Source organism: Phyllobates terribilis, unplaced genomic scaffold, assembly GCF_046119375.1.
Source record: "Phyllobates terribilis strain yellow unplaced genomic scaffold, ASM4611937v1 Scaffold_2__4_contigs__length_985480577, whole genome shotgun sequence".
Classification (NCBI taxonomy): Eukaryota; Metazoa; Chordata; class Amphibia; order Anura; family Dendrobatidae; genus Phyllobates; species Phyllobates terribilis.
This window is the reverse complement of record NW_027362762.1, coordinates 435,154,503-435,175,941: the sequence shown is the minus strand read 5'-3', so window position 1 is coordinate 435,175,941 and position 21,439 is coordinate 435,154,503. Positions and strand designations below refer to the sequence as shown.

Below are 21,439 nucleotides of genomic sequence, written 5' to 3'. Positions count from 1 at the left end.
AGCTCCCTGTCATCTCCAAAAGCGACAGGTACCTTTCCCTGCAACCATAAAAAATGTAAAAGCGGTCCATTTATAATGACCACAGACAAGATAGAGATACCCAATTCACATCAGGACTAAAACATCCCACGTATTTTCAGCTCTATCACATCTAATGTAGTATACTTAATTATATGCACCAAATGTCCAGCTAGGGGTCTGTATGTAGGGGAGACAGGACAAAAACTTAGGACAAGGATGAATTCTCATCGCCACACAATAAAAGAAAAAAATAATAGATCTACCTGTGGCAAAGCATTTTTGTTTCTCTTATCACAGCATCACAGACATGAAAATATTGGTATAAAAGGTAATTTCAAATCTCAGAGAGACAGAAGAGTTTGAGAATATAAACTCATGGTGACCTTTGACACCTTCAGAGCAGGAATAAATGTGTCACATGGATTTATGTCATTCTACATCAACTAAAGAATGTTCTCCTCAGAACTGTGGGGTCATCACAACCCTGGACCAGACCTCAATCACAGGACAACAAAACTTTCTTACTGCTTATCTATGAACTGCTCCAATATTTACAGCCAGAAATGTTTCTCCCATAGTAATAGTTCTGCTTTATGTCACATGTCTCATCTATTGCATTATTTCTGTGTCCTATTGTGTATAAATATGTGACTCTTCAGATTCTGTGTTATACTATGCCTGATGAAGAGACCTGAGTAGTCTTGAAAGCTTGCAACTTGTTACCATTTTTTCAGTTTGCCATTAAAAGGTATCAACCACTGAGGACTCTCAAATCTAAATATTTTTCTATCTACTGGCTAACACGGTACAAAAATATATATTTTCCCTGCATAAATCTGCTGGCACTCTGAAGATTTATCAGTTGAACAGGGCCAACTTAGCCTTATACTTCTCTAGGTTCCCTTTAAATATTCTCGTTTTTGTAGTCTCAGCAAAGTGGCCGATAAGAATGGTGAACATGACAATAAATCTCCACAGTTCCATCCTGACATACGTACAAAGTAGAGGGTACGCAGACCTCGATAGGAAGCCATTAGCTGTGCTTTCTTAAAGTGATCATACTGATGTTTTAATGCTAACACTGTGTGAGCAAGTGTCTCCAAGGATCATGTCAATCACACAAATCTTTTCTCATGTAATATGTTGAGGCAAGAGGTGTGCGGTTTCTCTTTCAGCAGACGGCATTATGAGAATGCAATTTTGCATTATTTCTTTGAGTCACAGCTAAAACAGCTAAGACCTCAGCACTATTCAGTTGAAAACCTGCCAGGTTATTATCTCTGGAACAATAAATATATTATACAAATAAAATAGAATCTGAGCGTCGAAGAGTAATGGAATAAAGCAGGCATCTGCTGAATCCAAAAAGCCCAATCAGCCAAGGCGACTTGCATGTTGTTTCCAGCTAAAATGTATTTGAACTGGCGCAATGACAGAAGCTATGCATAAGCATGGCCCTTTTTATATCTTCCACATTAGCTAGCTAATCAGGCATATCATGCTGTTAACTCCTCCAGCTCTGAAGCCATTACGCTGCCTGCTGGTATAGCTCGGCTATATTTAGGAGCTGTTAGAACAGCAATTCAGAGTAGAAGAGCTTAGGAGGCTTTGACGAGGGCAGAAAGTACATTTTATTTATACTTCTACAATACTGCAGCGGGGACACGCAGGAGAGCTTTATTTTATGCAATGTGCTTCAAAGAAGGGATTCCTAAATTCACGGTACAAACCCCACACTATTTTATTAGGTCAAATCCGGTTTCTAATCTTAAAGTGGTTCCATCAGAAAAGTAGAAACGTTCTTTCACCAGAAAAGGCTCAGCTTGAAAAATAAAGGCATACATACCATCGTGATATTTCAGAACTCATCCTGAGATTAAACTCAAGTACATGCAGAATCTCTACCAGGACCAGCTGTACCTTTGGTTCCCCAAACTCCGTTAATGTAACCCAGCAATAAAAGGTGCTTCATCTATGTGATATATTTATTCTGGGAATTCAGGTTTCAGGAACAGTGGTTTAATAGGTGTGCTATGCCTATTTAATAAGAGGTCCATACAGTCTGTACGGCTGTGAATGCATGACAAACATATGGGGGCTGATTTACTGAGCAACATGTACCAGAATTTTGCCATAAGTTGAGCCCAATAACTTATCTTACATGCCTTGTCCCAAATTTATTGTGAGCTTTATAGAAGGTTTTCCAGTTGTGGAAGTGATGGAGAAAGGGGAATGGTCTAAATTGTGCTCGCTTGCCCCAACATTGCACCATAATTTAGCATACCTTTAGTGGACTAACATAAGCCGATCCAAAAATATGCAACATTTATCAAACAGCACATTTTACAAGGTCTAGTATAATTTTGCTAGATAAGGACAGCTTTAGGAAATCAGTCCTGTTATGCCCATACAACTGTGTCTCAAGATTTTAGCTTCTAGACTGAAAAGCAGTATAGTTCTGACCATCTGCAATTATTTGTAACAGAGAACCTATGGGACAGAAAAGCTTAAAAGGTGTGATCCAAAACTAAAGTGTATTTAATCCTAAATGCCTGTCACAATCAGTGACATCCATTTCAGCGGCTAGGCTAGTCCTTGCTCTACTGAGCACATGTCAGTTGTCAATTCCGATGTATGCTCAGTAGGATCCTGTCACTGAACAATATTCTTTTTAATGCACAGTGAGAGTTCACTCCCTTGCCGGCTCTGATGACAAGTGACGAGTCAGCAAGAGCGCACTGTCAGTGCGCATTGTAAGGAGAAAACGCAGCAAACAGAGACCAGCCCCCACCCGACTCGTCACTTCTCATCAGAGCCGGCGAGGGAGCGAACTGTCACTGTGCACTGAGAAGAATATTGCAGTTACAGAATCCTACTGAGCATCCGTCAGAATTGACAACCAACACATGCTCAGTAGAGTAGGCACTAGCCCAGACCACGAAACAGACATCACTAATGACACTTTGTTTTAGGGTGGGGGCTGAGACTGCAGCAATGACAACTCATTTGAGTATCCCAACATGCACTGGGGGCTTTCAAGCAAATCATCATCAAACAGAAAAAGGGTAAAAAAAAATAAAACAGTAGTGAGGGAACGATGGAAATTTTAATTAAAGTATGTTAGAAAAGAGATTAGATTATGACTTTAAATAGACATTTTGGATTTAAATAAAGTGTTAGTTTCAGACCACCCATTTAATGCTTATCATATAGAATACTCTATAATATTTAGGCCTGGGCTATATAATCAGGGTACAGAGTTTTGCAACCAATTATCATAAATTAAGAACTGTGCACATCTTGTAACTATGCAGTAAAATAAACTCCTGGGTCACCAATGCAATTTTCACAGCATAGTCACTGGTATATTTGCATACAGATGTCATTCGAGTGCAGTCCAATGTTTTCCATGCACCCTTAGACTTCAATGGCAAGAGGGAGTGGCAGCAGTGCAGCAGTAATATGAGGTATCTATCTGAAGACAACCTAAGGGTAAGGCCAGAGGGAATGGCAGAAGTAATATGAGGCATCTATCTGAAGACAACCTAAGGGTAAGGCCAGAGGGAGTGGAAGCAGTAACAGGCCGCAGCTATCTTAAGACAATCTAAGGGTAAGGCCAGAGGGAATGGCAGAAGTAATATGAGGCATCTATCTGAAGACAACCTAAGGGTAAGGTTAGAGGAGGTGGCAGCAGTAACATGGCGCAGCTATCTGAAGACAACCTAAGGGTAAGGCCAGAGGGAGTGGCAGCAGTAACATGGCGCAGCTATCTGAACACAAAGTAAGGGTAAGGCCAGAGGGAATGGCAGAAGTAACATGGCGCAGCTATCTGAAGACAACCTAAGGGTAAGGTTAGAGGGAGTGGCCGCAATAACATGATTCAGCTATCTGAAGACAACCTAAGGGTAAGGCAAGAGGGAGTGGCAGCAGTAACATGGCGCAGCTATCTGAAGACAACCTAAGGGTAAGGCCAGAGGGAGTGGCAGCAGTAACAGGCCGCAGCTATCTGAAGACAACCTAAGGGTAAGACCAGAGGGAGTGGCGGCAATAACATGATTCAGCTATCTGAAGACAACCTAAGGGTAAGGCCAGAGGAAGTGGCAGCAGTAACAGGCAGCAGCTATCTGAAGACAACCTAAGGGTAAGACCAGAGGGAGTGGCGGCAGTAACATGATTCAGCTATCTGAAGACAACCTAAGGGTAAGACCAGAGGGAGTGGCAGCAGTAACATGGCGCAGCTATCTGAAGACAACCTAAGGGTAAGGCCAGAGGGAGTGGCGGCAGTAACATGATTCAGCTATCTGAAGACAACCTAAGGGTAAGGCCAGAGGGAGTGGCAGCAGTAACAGGCCGCAGCTATCTGAAGACAACCTAAGGGTAAGACCAGAGGGAGTGGCGGCAGTAACATGATTCAGCTATCTGAAGACAACCTAAGGGTAAGACCAGAGGGAGTGGCAGCAGTAACATGGCGCAGCTATCTGAAGACAACCTAAGGGTAAGGCCAGAGGGAGTGGCAGCAGTAACAGGCCGCAGCTATCTGAAGACAACCTAAGGGTAAGACCAGAGGGAGTGGCGGCAGTAACATGATTCAGCTATCTGAAGACAACCTAAGGGTAAGGCCAGAGGGAGTGGCAGCAGTAACATGATTCAGCTATCTGAAGACAACCTAAGGGTAAGGCCAGAGGGATTAGCAGCAGTAACATGGCGCAGCTATCTGAAGACAACCTAAGGGTAAGACCAGAGGGAGTGGCCGCAATAACATGATTCAGCTATCTGAAGACAACCTAAGGGTAAGGCCAGAGGAAGTGGCAGCAGTTACAGGCCGCAGCTATCTGAAGACAACCTAAGGATAAGACCAGAGGGAGTGGCCGCAATAACATGATTCAGCTATCTGAAGACAACCTAAGGGTAAGGCCAGAGGAAGTGGCAGCAGTTACAGGCCGCAGCTATCTGAAGACAACCTAAGGGTAAGACCAGAGGGAGTGGCGGCAATAACATGATTCAGCTATCTGAAGACAACCTAAGGGTAAGACCAGAGGGAGTGGCGGCAGTAACATGATTCAGCTATCTGAAGACAACCTAAGGGTAAGGCCAGAGGGAGTGGCAGCAGTAACATGATTCAGCTATCTGAAGACAACCTAAGGGTAAGGCCAGAGGAAGTGGCAGCAGTAACAGGCCGCAGCTATCTGAAGACAACCTAAGGGTAAGACCAGAGGGAGTGGCGGCAGTAACATGATTCAGCTATCTGAAGACAACCTAAGGGTAAGACCAGAGGGAGTGGCAGCAGTAACATGGCGCAGCTATCTGAAGACAACCTAAGGGTAAGGCCAGAGGGAGTGGCAGCAGTAACAGGCCGCAGCTATCTGAAGACAACCTAAGGGTAAGACCAGAGGGAGTGGCGGCAGTAACATGATTCAGCTATCTGAAGACAACCTAAGGGTAAGGCCAGAGGGAGTGGCAGCAGTAACATGATTCAGCTATCTGAAGACAACCTAAGGGTAAGGCCAGAGGGATTAGCAGCAGTAACATGGCGCAGCTATCTGAAGACAACCTAAGGGTAAGACCAGAGGGAGTGGCCGCAATAACATGATTCAGCTATCTGAAGACAACCTAAGGGTAAGGCCAGAGGAAGTGGCAGCAGTTACAGGCCGCAGCTATCTGAAGACAACCTAAGGGTAAGACCAGGGGGAGTGGCCGCAATAACATGATTCAGCTATCTGAAGACAACCTAAGGGTAAGGCCAGAGGAAGTGGCAGCAGTTACAGGCCGCAGCTATCTGAAGACAACCTAAGGGTAAGACCAGAGGGAGTGGCCGCAATAACATGATTCAGCTATCTGAAGACAACCTAAGGGTAAGGCCAGAGGAAGTGGCAGCAGTTACAGGCCGCAGCTATCTGAAGACAACCTAAGGGTAAGACCAGAGGGAGTGGCGGCAGTAACATGGCACAGCTATCTGAAGACAACCTAAGGGTAAGACCAGAGGGAATGGCAGAAGTAATATGGCGCAACTATCTGAAGACAACCTAAAGGTAAGGCCAGAGGGAGTGGTTCACATAGACAAAAAGCTCATCAATTCTTTTGTGCGATATTGTTAATTCATATTCTTGCATTCCCCATGAGCTTGCTCTTATGTCAGTTGAGTACCATTTTGCCATCTGCAGCTTAGAGTCACAACAGTTTCTTCTAGTTGCGATTGAATTCTTACTTCAGAATTATTTTATTTTTGATGACACATTATTTACAGGTCAGGGGTGCCCCAATGAGGTCATAATTTCTCCTTTGCAGTGCTGTACGTGGCATGGTGGGAAAAACTTTTCATTTTTTTCTCCTGATAATCCATTTTACGATTGTATAGTCTGGTATAGCCATTTCATTGACAATATCCTGGTGTGGACTGGCGATGAAGCGATCATACTAAATTTTTGTAAATACATCAATAGGAATTAGCTAAATTTAAGATTCACTAACTCAAGTTCAGGGGATCATATTTCATTTTTAGACTTATTATTTTTGATGAACTAACATCTTCTCTCAATAATAACTACTATTTATAGCAAGTCAAACTCTGGTAACAACATTCTGGAAGCGACTAGTTGCTATCCAAAGCACACTATCAAGTCTAATCCATATGGTGAAATGCATAGAGCAAAATCCATTTGTTCCAATGATCAGTTTTTTGATGAACAATGCAAGATTATTAAAATAGGCCGCACAATAGAGGCAGAAATAAAAGTTCAAAATTATCCACAAACAACCCTTTTGAACAAAAATAATACAAAAGATAAACGTAAAAATAATTACAAATCATCTAAACATCTACCATTTTTCCCCCACAAGTTGATGCTTGCAATATAATGAAATCAAAGGGATTTCCTTATAGGGGTTTTCCCACAAACAAAGTACATTTTAATCAATAGATCTTGGAATAATAATGATTTGCACAACTGGATGTGTTAAAAAAATGTTCATGTGCTGAGATAATCTTATAAATGTGCCCCTGCTGTGTACTGTGTAATGGCTGTGTCTGACCGTACAGGGACATGGTCTGATCATACCACATTTGTGATGCATTGTCTCTAAACTATTTTATTCACATTTCCCAATACTGTCAAATACAACAATACTTGGCTTGCATTATGTGTTTTTTTTTAGATGTGGTAGCAATAAATGTAGCACTTGCCAATATGTTAACAAAACAAATACGGTACATTTTCTGCTAATAATGGCATTACGATTAGAGTCTACTCCTTTATCAATTGTGACACCACATATGCAGTTTATATTGTAGAATGCACTTGTTGCAGGTTGCAATATGTTGGTTGTACAATATGAAAAATTAAGTCCAGAATTGCTGAACATATAGCAAATATAAATAAAATGAAAACTGAGCATCTCAGGTGCCACTAAACATTTTTTTTATATTAAAATAACGGCAATTTACATTTTTTTTGGGGGGGTGGGGTGGGGTGAGGGATTGGAATTGAAAGGGTTAACAAACCGAGATGGGGCATTGACTCGCGTAAAGCCTTGCTCAATAGAGAAGCATTTCGAATTTTGCAACTCAATACCCGTTCTCCTAACAGCATGAATTTCCATAGCGATTTATTATGTATTTACTGGTTTAAAAATATCTCATCCTTTTTCCACAAATGTATTCATAATTATTAATGCTACTAGATGGAGGCCTGATGCTATCGCATCGGGAGGGCGGTAATGTCACAATGGGGGCAGGCTTTGCAGCGTTGAGAATCTCTCTCCCCCTCCATGTGCTCACCCACCTATCCACTCTCTCTTTCCCCCATGTGCTGACTTCTCCAGTCTGTGCTCTCTTCTTTGACCTGTGTACCCCATATGCTCTCCCCCTTGTCTGCACTCTCTCCACCCCTGGGCTGTCTTCTTCCCTCATGTGTTCTCTCGTTTGATCTTTCTCCCCCTGTGTGTCCTCTTTCCTATATGCACTCAACCCTCCCCCTGTGTTAAAATGAAAGCAAAGTAGGTAAAGGTAACATTTTATTAACATGGAAAAATTTATGACAAAGGTGCTTTAATTTACATTGTACCCACATAAGGACAAAACGTACGTACGGCGTATACAGTGTGTTGCGTACGGCGTATACAGTGTGTGTGTGTTGCGTACGGCGTATACAGTGTGTGTTGCGTACGGCGTATACAGTGTGTTGCGCACGGCGTATACAGTGTGTGTGTGTGTGTGTGTGATGCGTACGGCGTATACAGAGTGTGTGTGTGTGTGGTGCGTATAGTGTGTGTGGTGCGTATTGCGTATACAGTGTGTGTGTGGTGCGTATGGCGTATACAGTGTGTGGTGCGTACGGCGTATACAGTGTGTATGTGTGGTGCGTATGGCGTATAAAGTGTGTGTACGGCATATACAGTGCGTGGGGGGGGTGCATACTGCGTATACAGTGTGTGTGTGGTGCATACGGCGTATACAGAGTGTGTGTGTGGTGGTGCGGACGGCGTGTACAGTGTGTGTGGTGTGTACGACGTATACAGAGTGTGTGTGTGTGGTGGTGTGTACGGCGTATACAGTGTGTGTGTGGTGCGTACAGCGTATACAGTGTGTGTGGTGCATACAGCGTATACAGTGTGTGTGGTGCATACAGCGTATACAGTGTGTGTGTATGTGGTGCATAAGGCGTATACAGTGTGTGTGTTGCGTACGGCGTATACAGTGTGTGTGTGGTGCATACGGCGTATAGAGTGTGTGTGTATGTGGTGCGTATGGCGTATACAGTGTGTGGTGGTGCGTACGGCGTATACAGTGTGTGTGGTGCGTACGGCATATACAGTGTGTGTGTGGTGCGTACGGCGTATACAGTGTGTGTGTGTGTGGTGTGTACGGCGTATACAGTGTGTGTGGTGCGTACGGCGCATACAGTGTGTGTGTGGTGCGTATGGCATATACAGTGTGTGTGTGGTGCATACGGCGTATACAGTGTGTGTGTGGTGCGTACGGCGTATACAGTGTGTGTGTGGTGCGTATGGCGTATATAGTGTGTGTGTGTGTGGTGCGTACGGCATATATACAGTGTGTGTGTGGTGCGTACGGCGTATACAGAGTGTGTGTGTGTGGTGGTGCGTATGGCGTATACAGTGTGTGTGGTGCGTACGGCGTATACAGAGTGTGTATGGTGGGGTGTATGGCATATACAGTGTGTGTGTGGTGTGTACGGCGTATACAGTGTGTGTGTGTGGTGCGTACGGCGTATACAGTGTGTGTGTGTGTGTATGTGGTGCATACGGTGTATACAGTGTGTGTGTGTGGTGCGTACGGCGTATACAGTGTGTGTGTGGTGCGTGCGGCGTATACAGAGTGTGTGTGTGTGTGTGTGTGTATGTGGTGCATACGGTGTATACAGTGTGTGTGTGTGGTGCGTACGGCGTATACAGTGTGTGTGTGTGGTGCGTGCGGCGTATACAGTGTGTGTGTGGTGCGTACGGCGTATACAGTGTGTGTGTGTGTGTGTGGTGCGTACGGCGTATACAGTGTGTGTGTGTGGTGCGTATGGCGTATACAGTGTGTGTGTGTGTGTGGTGCGTATGGCGTATACAGTGTGTGTGTGGTGCGTACGGCGTATACAGTGTGTGTGTGTGTGGTGCGTACGGCGTATACAGTGTGTGTGGTGCATACGGCGTATACAGAGTGTGTTTGTGGTGGAGCGTACGGCGTATACAGTGTGTGTGTGTGGTGCGTACGGCATATACAGTGTGTGTGTTGCATACGGCGTATACAGTGTGTGTGTGTGTGTGCATGTGGTGCATACGGCGTATACAGTGTGTGTGGTGCGTACTGCGTATACAGTGTGTGTGGTGCGTACGGCGTATACAGTGCGTGTGTGTGGTGCGTATGGCATATACAGTGTGAATGTGGTGCGTACGGCGTATACAGTGTGTGTGTGTTGGTGTGTACGGCATATACAGTGTGTGGTGCATATGGCGTATAGTGTGTGTGCGTGGTGCGTACGGCGTATACAGTGTGTGTGTGTGTATGTGGTGCGTACGGCGTATACAGTGTGTGGTGGTGCGTACGGCGTATACAGTGTGTGTGGTGCGTACGGCGTATACAGTGTGTGTGTGGTGCGTATGGCGTATACAGTGTGTGTGTGTGTTGTGTACGGCGTATACAGTGTGTGTGGTGCGTACGGCATATACAGTGTGTGTGGTGCGGTACGTATGGCGTATACAGTGTGTGTGGTGCGTATGGCGTATCAGTGTGTGTGTGTGGTGCGTACGGCGTATACAGTGTGTGTGTGTGGTGCGTACGGCGTATACAGAGTGTGTTTGTGGTGGTGTGTACGGCGTATACAGTGTGTGTGGTGCATACGGCGTATACAGTGTGTGTGTGTGTGGTGCGTACGGCGTATACAGTGTGTGTGTGGTGCGTACAGCGTATACAGTGTGTGGTGCATACAGCGTATACAGTGTGTGTGTGTATGTGGTGCATACGGCGTATAAAGTGTGTGTGTTGCGTACGGCGTATACAGTGTGTGTGTGGTGCATACGGCGTATACAGTGTGTGTGTGTATGTGGTGCGTATGGCGTATACAGTGTGTGGTGGTGCGTACGGCGTATACAGTGTGTGTGGTGCGTACGGCATATACAGTGTGTGTGTGGTGCGTACGGCGTATACAGTGTGTGGTGTGTACGGCGTATACAGTGTGTGTGGTGCGTACGGCGCATACAGTGTGTGTGTGGTGCGTATGGCATATATAGTGTGTGTGTGGTGCATACGGCGTATACAGTGTGTGTGTGGTGCGTATGGCGTATATAGTGTGTGTGTGTGTGTGGTGCGTACGGCATATATACAGTGTGTGTGTGGTGCGTACGGCGTATACAGAGTGTGTGTGTGTGGTGGTGCGTATGGCGTATACAGTGTGTGTGGTGCGTACGGCGTATACAGAGTGTGTATGGTGGGGTGTATGGCATATACAGTGTGTGTGTGGTGTGTACGGCTTATACAGTGTGTGTGTGTGTGTGTGTGGTGTGTACGGCGTATACAGTGTGTGTGTGGTGCGTACGGCGTATACAGTGTGTGTGTGGTGCGTACGGCGTATACAGTGTGTGTGTGGTGCGTACGGCGTATACAGTGTGTGTGTGTGGTGCGTACGGCGTATACAGTGTGTGTGTGTGTGGTGCGTATGGCGTATACAGTGTGTGTGTGTGTGGTGCGTATGGCGTATACAGTGTGTGTGTGGGTGGTGCGTATGGCGTATACAGTGTGTGTGTGGTGCGTACGGCGTATACAGTGTGTGTGGTGCATACGGCGTATACAGAGTGTGTTTGTGGTGGAGCGTACGGCGTATACAGTGTGTGCGTGTGGGGAGTATGGCGTATACAGAGTGTGTGTGTGGTGCGTACGGCGTATACAGTGTGTGTGTGTGGTGCGTACGGCGTATACAGTGTGTGTGTGTGGTGCGTATGACGTATACAGTGTGTGTGTGTGGTGCGTATGGCGTATACAGTGTGTGTGTGGTGCGTACGGCGTATACAGTGTGTGTGGTGCGTACGGCGTATACAGAGTGTGTTTGTGGTGGAGCGTACGGCGTATACAGTGTGTGTGTGGTGCGTACGGAATATACAGTGTGTGTGTTGCATACGGCGTATACAGTGTGTGTTTGTGTGTGTGCATGTGGTGCGTACGGCGTATACAGTGTGTGCGCGGTGCGTACGGCGTATACAGTGTGTGTGTGTGGTGCGTACGGCGTATACAGTGTGTGTGTGGTGCGTACGGCGTATACAGTGTGTGTGTGGTGCGTACGGCGTATACAGTGTGTGTGTGGTGCGTACGGCGTATACAGTGTGTGTGTGTGTGTGGTGGTGTGTACGGCATATACAGTGTGTGTGGTGCATATGGCGTATAGTGTGTGCGTAGTGCGTACGCCGTATACAGTGTGTGTGTGTATGTGGTGCGTACGGCGTATACAGTGTGTGGTGGTGCGTACGGCGTATACAGTGTGTGTGGTGCGTACGGCGTATACAGTGTGTGTGTGTTGTGTACGGCGTATACAGTGTGTGTGGTGCGTACGGCATATACAGTGTGTGTGGTGCGTACGGCGTATACAGTGTGTGTGTGTGTGGTGCGTACGGCGTATACAGTGTGTGTGTGTGTGGTGCGTATGGCGTATACAGTGTGTGTGTGTGTGGTGCGTACGGCGTATACAGTGTGTGTGTGTGTGGTGCGTATGGCGTATACAGTGTGTGTGTGTGTGTGGTGCGTATGGCGTATACAGTGTGTGTGGTGCGTACGGCGCATACAGTGTGTGTGGTGCGTACGGCGTATACAGAGTGTGTTTGTGGTGGAGCGTACGGCGTATACAGTGTGTGTGTGTGGTGCGTACGGCATATACAGTGTGTGTGTTGCATACGGCGTATACAGTGTGTGTGCATGTGGTGCGTACGGCGTATACAGTGTGTGCGGTGCGTACTGCGTATACAGTGTGTGTGTGTGTGGTGCGTACGGCGTATACAGTGTGTGTGTGGTGCGTACGGCGTATACAGTGTGAATGTGGTGCGTACGGCGTATACAGTGTGTGTGTGTGTATGGTGGTGTGTACGGCATATACAGTGTGTGTGGTGCATATGGCGTATAGTGTGTGCGTAGTGCGTACGCCGTATACAGTGTGTGTGTGTATGTGGTGCGTACGGCGTATACAGTGTGTGGTGGTGCGTACGGCGTATACAGTGTGTGTGTTGTGTACGGCGTATACAGTGTGTGGTGCGTACGGCATATACAGTGTGTGTGGTGCGTACGGCGTATACAGTGTGTGTGTGTGTGGTGCGTACGGCATATACAGTGTGTGTGGTGCGTACGGCGTATACAGTGTGTGTGTATGTGGTGCGTACGGCGTATACAGTGTGTGGTGGTGCGTACGGCGTATACAGTGTGTGTGTTGTGTACGGCGTATACAGTGTGTGGTGCGTACGGCATATACAGTGTGTGTGGTGCGTACGGCGTATACAGTGTGTGTGTGTGTGGTGCGTACGGCGTATACAGTGTGTGTGTGTGTGGTGCGTATGGCGTATACAGTGTGTGTGTGTGTGGTGCGTATGGCGTATACAGTGTGTGTGTGTGTGTGGTGCGTATGGCGTATACAGTGTGTGTGTGTGTGTGGTGCGTATGGCGTATACAGTGTGTGTGTGTGTGTGGTGCGTATGGCGTATACAGTGTGTGTGTGGTGCGTACGGCGTATACAGTGTGTGTGGTGCGTACGGCGTATACAGAGTGTGTTTGTGGTGGAGCGTACGGCGTATACAGTGTGTGCGTGTGGGGAGTATGGCGTATACAGAGTGTGTGTGTGGTGCGTACGGCGTATACAGTGTGTGTGTGTGGTGCGTACGGCGTATACAGTGTGTGTGTGTGGTGCGTATGGCGTATACAGTGTGTGTGTGTGTGGTGCGTATGGCGTATACAGTGTGTGTGTGGTGCGTACTGAATATACAGTGTGTGTGTGGTGAGTATGGCGTATACAGTGTGTGTGGGGCGTATACATTGTGTGTGTGGTGTGTACGGCGTATACAGTGTGTGTGTGGTGAGTATGGCGTATACAGTGTGTGTGGGGCGTATACAGTGTGTGTGGGGCGTATACATTGTGTGTGTGGTGTGTACGGCATATACAGTGTGTGTGTGTGGTGCGTACGGCGTATACAGTGTGTGTGTGTGGTGAGTACGGCGTATACAGTGTGTGTGTGTGGTGAGTACGGCGTATACAGTGTGTGTGGTGCGTACGGCGTATACAGTGTGTGTGTGTGGTGAGTACAGCGTATACAGTGTGTGTGTGTTGTGTACGGCGTATACAGTGTGTGTGTGGTGAGTACGGCGTATACAGTGTGTGTGTGGTGAGTACGGCGTATACAGTGTGTGTGGGGCGTATACAGTGTGTGTGTGTGGTGAGTACGGCGTATACAGTGTGTGTGGTGCATACGGCGTATACAGTGTGTGTGTGGTGCGTACAGCGTATACAGTGTGTGTGTGTGGTGAGTACGGCGTATACAGTGTGTGTGTGTGGTGAGTACGGCGTATACAGTGTGTGTGTGTGGTGAGTACGGCGTATACAGTGTGTGTGGTGAGTACGGCGTATACATTGTGTGTGTGTGGTGAGTACGGCGTATACAGTGTGTGTGTGTGTGGTGCGTACAGCGTATACAGTGTGTGTGTGGTGAGTACGGCGTATACATTGTGTGTGTGGTGCGTACAGCGTATACAGTGTGTGTGTGGTGCGTACGGCGTATACAGTGTGTGTGTGTGGTGAGTACGGCGTATACAGTGTGTGTGTGTGGTGAGTACGGCGTATACAGTGTGTGTGTGTGGTGAGTACGGCGTATACAGTGTGTGTGGTGAGTACGGCGTATACATTGTGTGTGTGTGGTGAGTACGGCGTATACAGTGTGTGTGTGTGTGTGGTGCGTACAGCGTATACAGTGTGTGTGTGGTGAGTACGGCGTATACATTGTGTGTGTGGTGCGTACGGCGTATACAGTGTGTGTGTGGTGCGTACGGCGTATACATTGTGTGTGTGTGGTGAGTACGGCGTATACAGTGTGTGTGTGTGTGGTGCGTACAGCGTATACAGTGTGTGTGTGGTGAGTACGGCGTATACATTGTGTGTGTGGTGCGTACGGCGTATACAGTGTGTGTGTGGTGCGTACGGCGTATACAGTGTGTGTGTGGTGAGTACGGCGTATACAGTGTGTGTGTGTGTGGTGAGTACGGCGTATACAGTGTGTGTGTGTGTGGTGCGTACAGCGTATACAGTGTGTGTGTGGCGAGTACGGCGTATACATTGTGTGTGTGGTGCGTACAGCGTATACAGTGTGTGTGTGTGGTGAGTACGGCGTATACAGTGTGTGTGGTGAGTACGGCGTATACATTGTGTGTGTGTGGTGAGTACGGCGTATACAGTGTGTGTGTGGTGAGTACGGCGTATACATTGTGTGTGGTGCGTACAGCGTATACAGTGTGTGTGTGGTGAGTACGGCGTATACAGTGTGTGTGTGGTGAGTACGGCGTATACAGTGTGTGTGTGTGGTGAGTACGGCGTATACATTGTGTGTGTGGTGCGTACAGCGTATACAGTGTGTGTGTGGTGAGTACGGCGTATACAGTGTGTGTGTGGTGAGTACGGCGTATACAGTGTGTGTGTGTGGTGAGTACGGCGTATACAGTGTGTGTGGTGAGTACGGCGTATACAGTGTGTGTGTGTGGTGAGTACGGCGTATACAGTGTGTGTGGTGCGTACAGCGTATACATTGTGTGTGTGTGGTGAGTACGGCGTATACAGTGTGTGTGTGTGGTGCGTACAGCGTATACAGTGTGTGTGTGGTGAGTACGGCGTATACATTGTGTGTGTGGTGCGTACAGCGTATACAGTGTGTGTGTGTTGTGTACGGCGTATACAGTGTGTGTGTGGTGCGACGGTGTTGAGCTGGTGGTACCACCAGCGGCTTCCATATTGAGACACCATTACTTGGGTGTCCCAACATGGAGGTCGGTGAACTTCCACTGCTTGGAATTCTGGGATCCGGACACATCTGGACGGAACAGGATGTGAAGACATTACAAGGTAATTATATTAATAGATATAGATATTTTTTTGTATGTAAATATTTTTGGCATCACTTCAGGTTTATGCTTTTATATTGAATTTCCTGTTTAGTTTGTATCATTTATGTTATGGTTAAGATCAACGATAGCTCAAAATTTGTCAACATTATGCTACTGTCTACCTTTGACATGCACATGGAATTTTAATGAAGATTTAATAAAGGATTCCAATGATTTTAAGAAATTCCAGCAGTACTTTCTTCACTTTAAACATTTAACTTGGAAACTCACGGATAATAGTGACTGAAGCTCATTGACTCCTATAGATGAAAACTTTAAATATTTAATACATTTAAAAGAAAAATTAGATGTGCTCTTAAAAAAAGATCAAAATATTTTTTACTTTATAGCATGAATAATGTTATGGATGCACTTACTGCTAGTTTGTGTTGAGTAGCAATGTTTATTAACTGCTGTGCCACCATATTTAGGAGGCGCGTCCGTAAGGAGAGGTCATCAAAGGAATGTCGGAAAGGAAATGCAATGCTATCAATGATGACCAGTTTGATCTGTACAGAAGGAAAACCGATATAAAACAGTTACATAAAATTACTTTATTCTATTATGGATAATAAAACAACTTTATGTATCAGCGGATAGTCAGGATGCTTCCTTAAACATAAAATCGTCAGACAGACAGTCTTGCCAGTATTGTCGCGTTTGATGAATTTTGTCTAAAAATCTTTTGAAAGTTTGGGTTTTGAAATTTTCAGACTGGTTCCGAAACAAAAATGTTATTTTTTCGAATCCATGTTGTGTGAACAGGTTCCAGATCTTTTTTGCAATTGGCAACAAAAATACAGGAAATTGCCTGTATCAACCAGTTTCTCCATTCATGTTAAAGGGAATCAGTCAGCAGGTTTTTGCGGCCTCATCTAAGAGCAACATAATGTAGGCAAAGGGACTCTGAATCCAACAATGTATCACTTAGTTTACTGGGTGCGGAGGTTCTGACACAATCAGCGTTTTTAGATTTAGCAATGCAGCAGAGCTGAGAAAGCTAGCCCTGCCCCCACCAGGATCTCTGTGTACATAGTCTATAGACAGTGAGGTGCTTATCACAGGAGGGGGTGGAGTCACACTAGCATGCATGCCCTGCTGTAGTGTGGATGATAATCACTAGGTGACAAAACCTTTGTTGTAAGTAAACAACAGCACACAGCCTGACATGTGACACATTGTTGCATTTGGTTATTTAACCTCTACCTCATGCTGTTATCAGATTACATAGCAAAAACCCGCTGCCAGATTTCCTTTAATGTGGAAAACATAAACATAGAAGTATATATGGGCAAGCTTATATGTCGGCCTGTGTGGTACATGGTAACAGACTACAAATTCTGTTAAGTCTTGTCTGGAGGTCATATTACCCTCCATCTGTATTCATCTTCTTGTGAACATACCAAATGCATGTGTATGTTAGTAAGGCCTTATCCACGGGACACTGATTTTTCATGTCTGTAAAAAACATTACTTTTTTTTAATCTGTGCTGGATTTGTTTTTGATCCATGTGTCAGTTTTTACTATCCGTGTGTCATCTATTTTTCTTGTATTCAAATAAAAAAAGAAGTTGGTAGAGATTTCTCAAGCTTTTCCAAGACACTGGTAAGCGAAAGGCTAAGTTCACATGACCGTATAAAAAAAAATTAGTTTCATCCAGAAAACTCTATTTTTTTCACTTGTTACCTGAGCTGTGTACAATCCATACACACTCTGTTTGTTTTTTACAGCAGCAGCTATAAATTCATTTACAAGACCTATAACAGTTTCCTATGGTAAAGAATCGCAATTTATCTGTAAAAAACAAAAACAAACGGAAAATAATAATAATAGTTTTTATTTTTATAGCGCCAACATATTCCGCAGCACTTTACAAATTTTCTGGGGGACATATACAGACAATACAGAATAAGCATATCTCATATCGAAAGGAGTGAGGGCCCTGCTCGCGAGCTTACAGTCTATGAAGAAATGGGGGAGACACAAAAGGTAAAAAGTACATATATTGTATAATGCAGCCTTGATATACTGAATAGGATAAATAATAATACATGGACTGGTCGCCTGCCAGTATGTGTACCGTCCTGACCGAGGCTATTAAGTGCATGGTTGGTATGAACCTGAAATTGAAGATTTTAATATGGGGGAAAACTGGGACGGACAGAGTGTGTTTAGGCGATACGCCAGTCTAAAGAAATGTGTTTTTAGGGTTCGCTTGAAACTGTGGGTATTGGTAATTAATTGAACTGTCCTGGGTAGTGCATTCCAAAGAATTGGCGCAGCACGCGAGAAATCTTGGAGACGGGAGTGGGAAGTTCGGATTATGGAGGATTTTAGTTTTAAGTCATTTGCAGAACGGAGGGCACGTGTAGGGTGGTAGACTGAGACAAGGGAGGAGATGTAGGGGGGTACTGAAGCATGGCGCGCTTTGTGGGTAAGCGTGATAAGTTTAAAATGAACTCTATATTGGATGGGCAACCAATGCAATGACTGGCACAGGGAAGAGGCATCGGTGTAGCGGTTGGCGATGAATATGATCCTGGCTGCTGTGTTAAGGACGGATTGGAGAGGGGAGAGTTTAGTAAGAGATGCTATACTGTGGCTCTGTATGGCATCTGTTGTCTTGCACGCCCTCAGACTTGAATGGCAAGTCTCATCCAATATATGGAAGAAACTACTGCATGCTGCAATTTTTTTCACATGCAGATTTGATTAAAAAAAAGAAGAAAATCGCTCATGTATAGTGCCCGACTGAATAACATAAGCTTGTGTGAACCTAGCCAAAAACTGACAGCACTAGAATGTCATCAGCGTGTTATCAGATTCATTTGTATTGGTGAGTTCTGTCTGCAAAAAACACCAAAGTAGGGCATGTCTCCTTTTTTCCTGTTTTGGCAGACCATTAATAAGGAAAAATAAGCGGATATGTGAAATGATTGAAACATTATATTCTATCAGTTAGCTCTCTTTGAAGGACACTGACACATCTATGACAAACACTGGCTAACTAAAAAAGCCTAAAAGTAGGGGGTAGATGAAAGGAGGGGTGAATATTTAATCAGACTATGCAGGGGTTGTTTGTAGTCTATTGCCATGGAGATACACAAGTTTTTATAGACGCTGTAAACACAAAACAATAGGGTTGTTCGGTCTTAGGGCCCCGTCACACTAAGCGATGCAGCAGCGATCCCGACAACGATACGACCTGTCAGGGATCGTTGCTGCATCGCTAATACATCACTGGTGAGCTGTCAAACAGGCGGGCTCACCAGCGATCAGGGGAGCAGCGATATCGTGGAAAGAATCGTTCCACGATGTCCTGCTCCCGTTACCAGCCTGCTGCAAGCAGGAGCAGGCTGGTAACTATGGTAAACATCGGGTTACTAAGTGCGCGTGTGCCCCTAGTAACCCGCTGTTTACCATGGATACCACTCTGCTACGGTGCGCGGGAGCCTCCGTGCACCGTAGCAGAGTGGTATCCATGGTAAACAGCGGGTTACTAAGTGCACGCGTGCCCCTAGTAACCCGATGTTTACCATAGTTACCAGCCAGATCGTTGGTCCCGCTGGTCACACACAGCGATGTGTGCTGACCAGCGGGAGGCCAACGACCAAAAAATGGTCCAGGACACTTTGCAACGATCAGCGACCTCACAGCAGGGGCCTGATCGTTGCAAAGTGTCACACACAGCGACATCGCTGGTGAGGTCGCTGGTGAGTCACCAAAACCGTGACACAGCAGCGATATCGCTAGCGATATCGCTATGTGAGACGGGGGCTTAAAACTACAAGTCTGCAGTCATGTCACTATGTGTCTGCAAACTTTTGAATCCTCACCATTGTGTTGCACGGTGTAAGGCTTTTCCGGTGCTGGGGTCGGGGGTAGGCAGTCATTTGACCGCAAATATGCAATATGCATACTCCCGGCCACATTCTGACTACATGGGCGCGGCCTCGCACAATGCAAGAGTATTGAGGGAGGCCAGAAACAGTCTAGTTGGAATGTGGCCAGGACTATGCATATTACATACTTGCAGTCACATGATTGCCTGCTCCCGACACCAGAGAATCTTCACAGTGTGCAATGTGATGATGCATAAGTCTACAGTCACACAGTGACTGCAGACTTGTAGTTAAACACTGGACAACCCCTTTAGGAACTTATTCCAATTCATTTTTTCAGTATAGATATAGTGCAACAATAAAATGTCTACAAAATTGTACTTAAGTAATTAAGTGTTAATATAGCCATGGCTGAAAGTGTTGGCAGCCTTGAATTTGTCCTAGAAAATTAAATATTTCTCTTAGAAAATTATTGCAATTATACATGTTTTGTTATACATGGTTATTTCCTTTGTTTTGTTTTTTTTAATTGTTCCAATACACTCAGACAAAAAGGCAAATTGGAATAATTTCACACAAAACCCTAAAAATGGGCGGGACTAAATTATTGGCACCTTTGCAAAATTGTGGGTAAACAACTACGCTTCAAGCATGTGATGCTCGTTCAGGTATGGGCAATATGAAAAAATCACACCTGAAGCCAGATAAAAAGGGGAGAAGTTGACTCAATCTTTGCATTGTGTATCCGTGTGTGTCACACTTAGCATGGAGAATAGAAGGAGAAGAGAACTGTTTGAGGACTTGAGAACCAAAATTGCTGAAAAATATTAACAATCTCAAGGTTACAAGTCCATCTCCAGAGATCTGGATGTTCCTTTGTCCATGGTGTGCAGCATAATCAAGAAGCTTACAACCCATGGCACTGTAGCTAATCTCCCTGGATGTGGACAGCAGAGAAAAATTGATGAAAGTTTTCAACGCAGGAAATGTAAAAAGACCTCATTTTCTGGAACAATTTCAAGGGTGCGAACACTTTTGGCCATAACTCTATACGGTATAAGGTAGCCATTACGGCTTATTATAAGAATGTTAGCAGTCACCAAATTCACATTTGCAGAATACTCTAGATCAGGGGCCTCAAACACGCGGCCCGCGGGTCGCATGCGGCCCCTCCGGCTGTTTCATGCGGCCCGCAGACACCGTAGACTGCAATCGCGGCCCGGTCCAGGAGCCGCCAACATCAGCACTGTAGTGCAGTGTATTGCCGCGCAGAGACAAGCTTTCTGCAGAGCAATACCAATGCCAGCCGCTGGCCTATCAGAGGCCAGCAGCTGACATCTGCGCGTGTCAGTGGCATTGGTATTGCTCTGCACAGAGCCGGTCTCTGCGCGGCAATACACTGCACTAAAGCGCTGATGTAGGTGGCTTCTGGACAGGGCCGCGATTGTCAAGGGGTCTATGGTACCTGCATGCTGCATGTGCAGAAGGAAGCCGAGGGAACGGAGGACAGGTGAGAAGAATATTTTTTTTCTCTGTTATGTGCACTATGGTCCCCTGGATGGGAACATATGACCACCTGGATGGGGACATTCCTACAATATGAGGACCAAGATGGGGCATTACTACAAGATGAGGACCAGGATGGGACATTACTACAAGATGGGGACCAGGATGGGGCATTACTACAAGATGAGGACCAGGATGGGCACACTACTACAAGATGAGGACCAGGATGGGCACACTACTACAAGATGAGGACCAGGATGGGCACACTACTACAGGATGAGGACCAGGATGGGCACACTACTACAAGATGAGGACCAGGATGGGCACATTACTACAAGATGGGAACCAGGATGGGGCATTACTACAAGATGAGGACCAGGATGGGGCATTACTACAAGATGAGGATCAGGATGGGCACATTACTACAAGATGAGGACCAGGATGGGG

At 45.8% G+C, this 21,439-nt stretch overlaps 1 protein-coding gene across 6 annotated transcripts in view; it reads right to left on the bottom strand.

Annotated features, from left to right (window-relative positions):
* RAD51C (RAD51 paralog C) overlaps positions 1 to 21,439 on the bottom strand; it is an 84,812-nt gene that overhangs the window by 42,619 nt on the left and 20,754 nt on the right. For 5 of the 6 annotated variants that reach the window (XR_012283123.1, XM_073665368.1, XM_073665364.1 and 2 more), the window contains exon 5: positions 16,021 to 16,152. The exons of the other annotated variant lie outside the window; for it this stretch is intronic. Coding sequence is in view for 4 of the 5 variants with exons in the window: in XM_073665368.1 (XP_073521469.1) it covers positions 16,021 to 16,152 (132 nt within the window). In the remaining variant the exon portion in view is untranslated. The remainder of the gene's footprint in view (positions 1 to 16,020; positions 16,153 to 21,439) is intronic. 6 annotated transcript variants of the gene reach the window in all.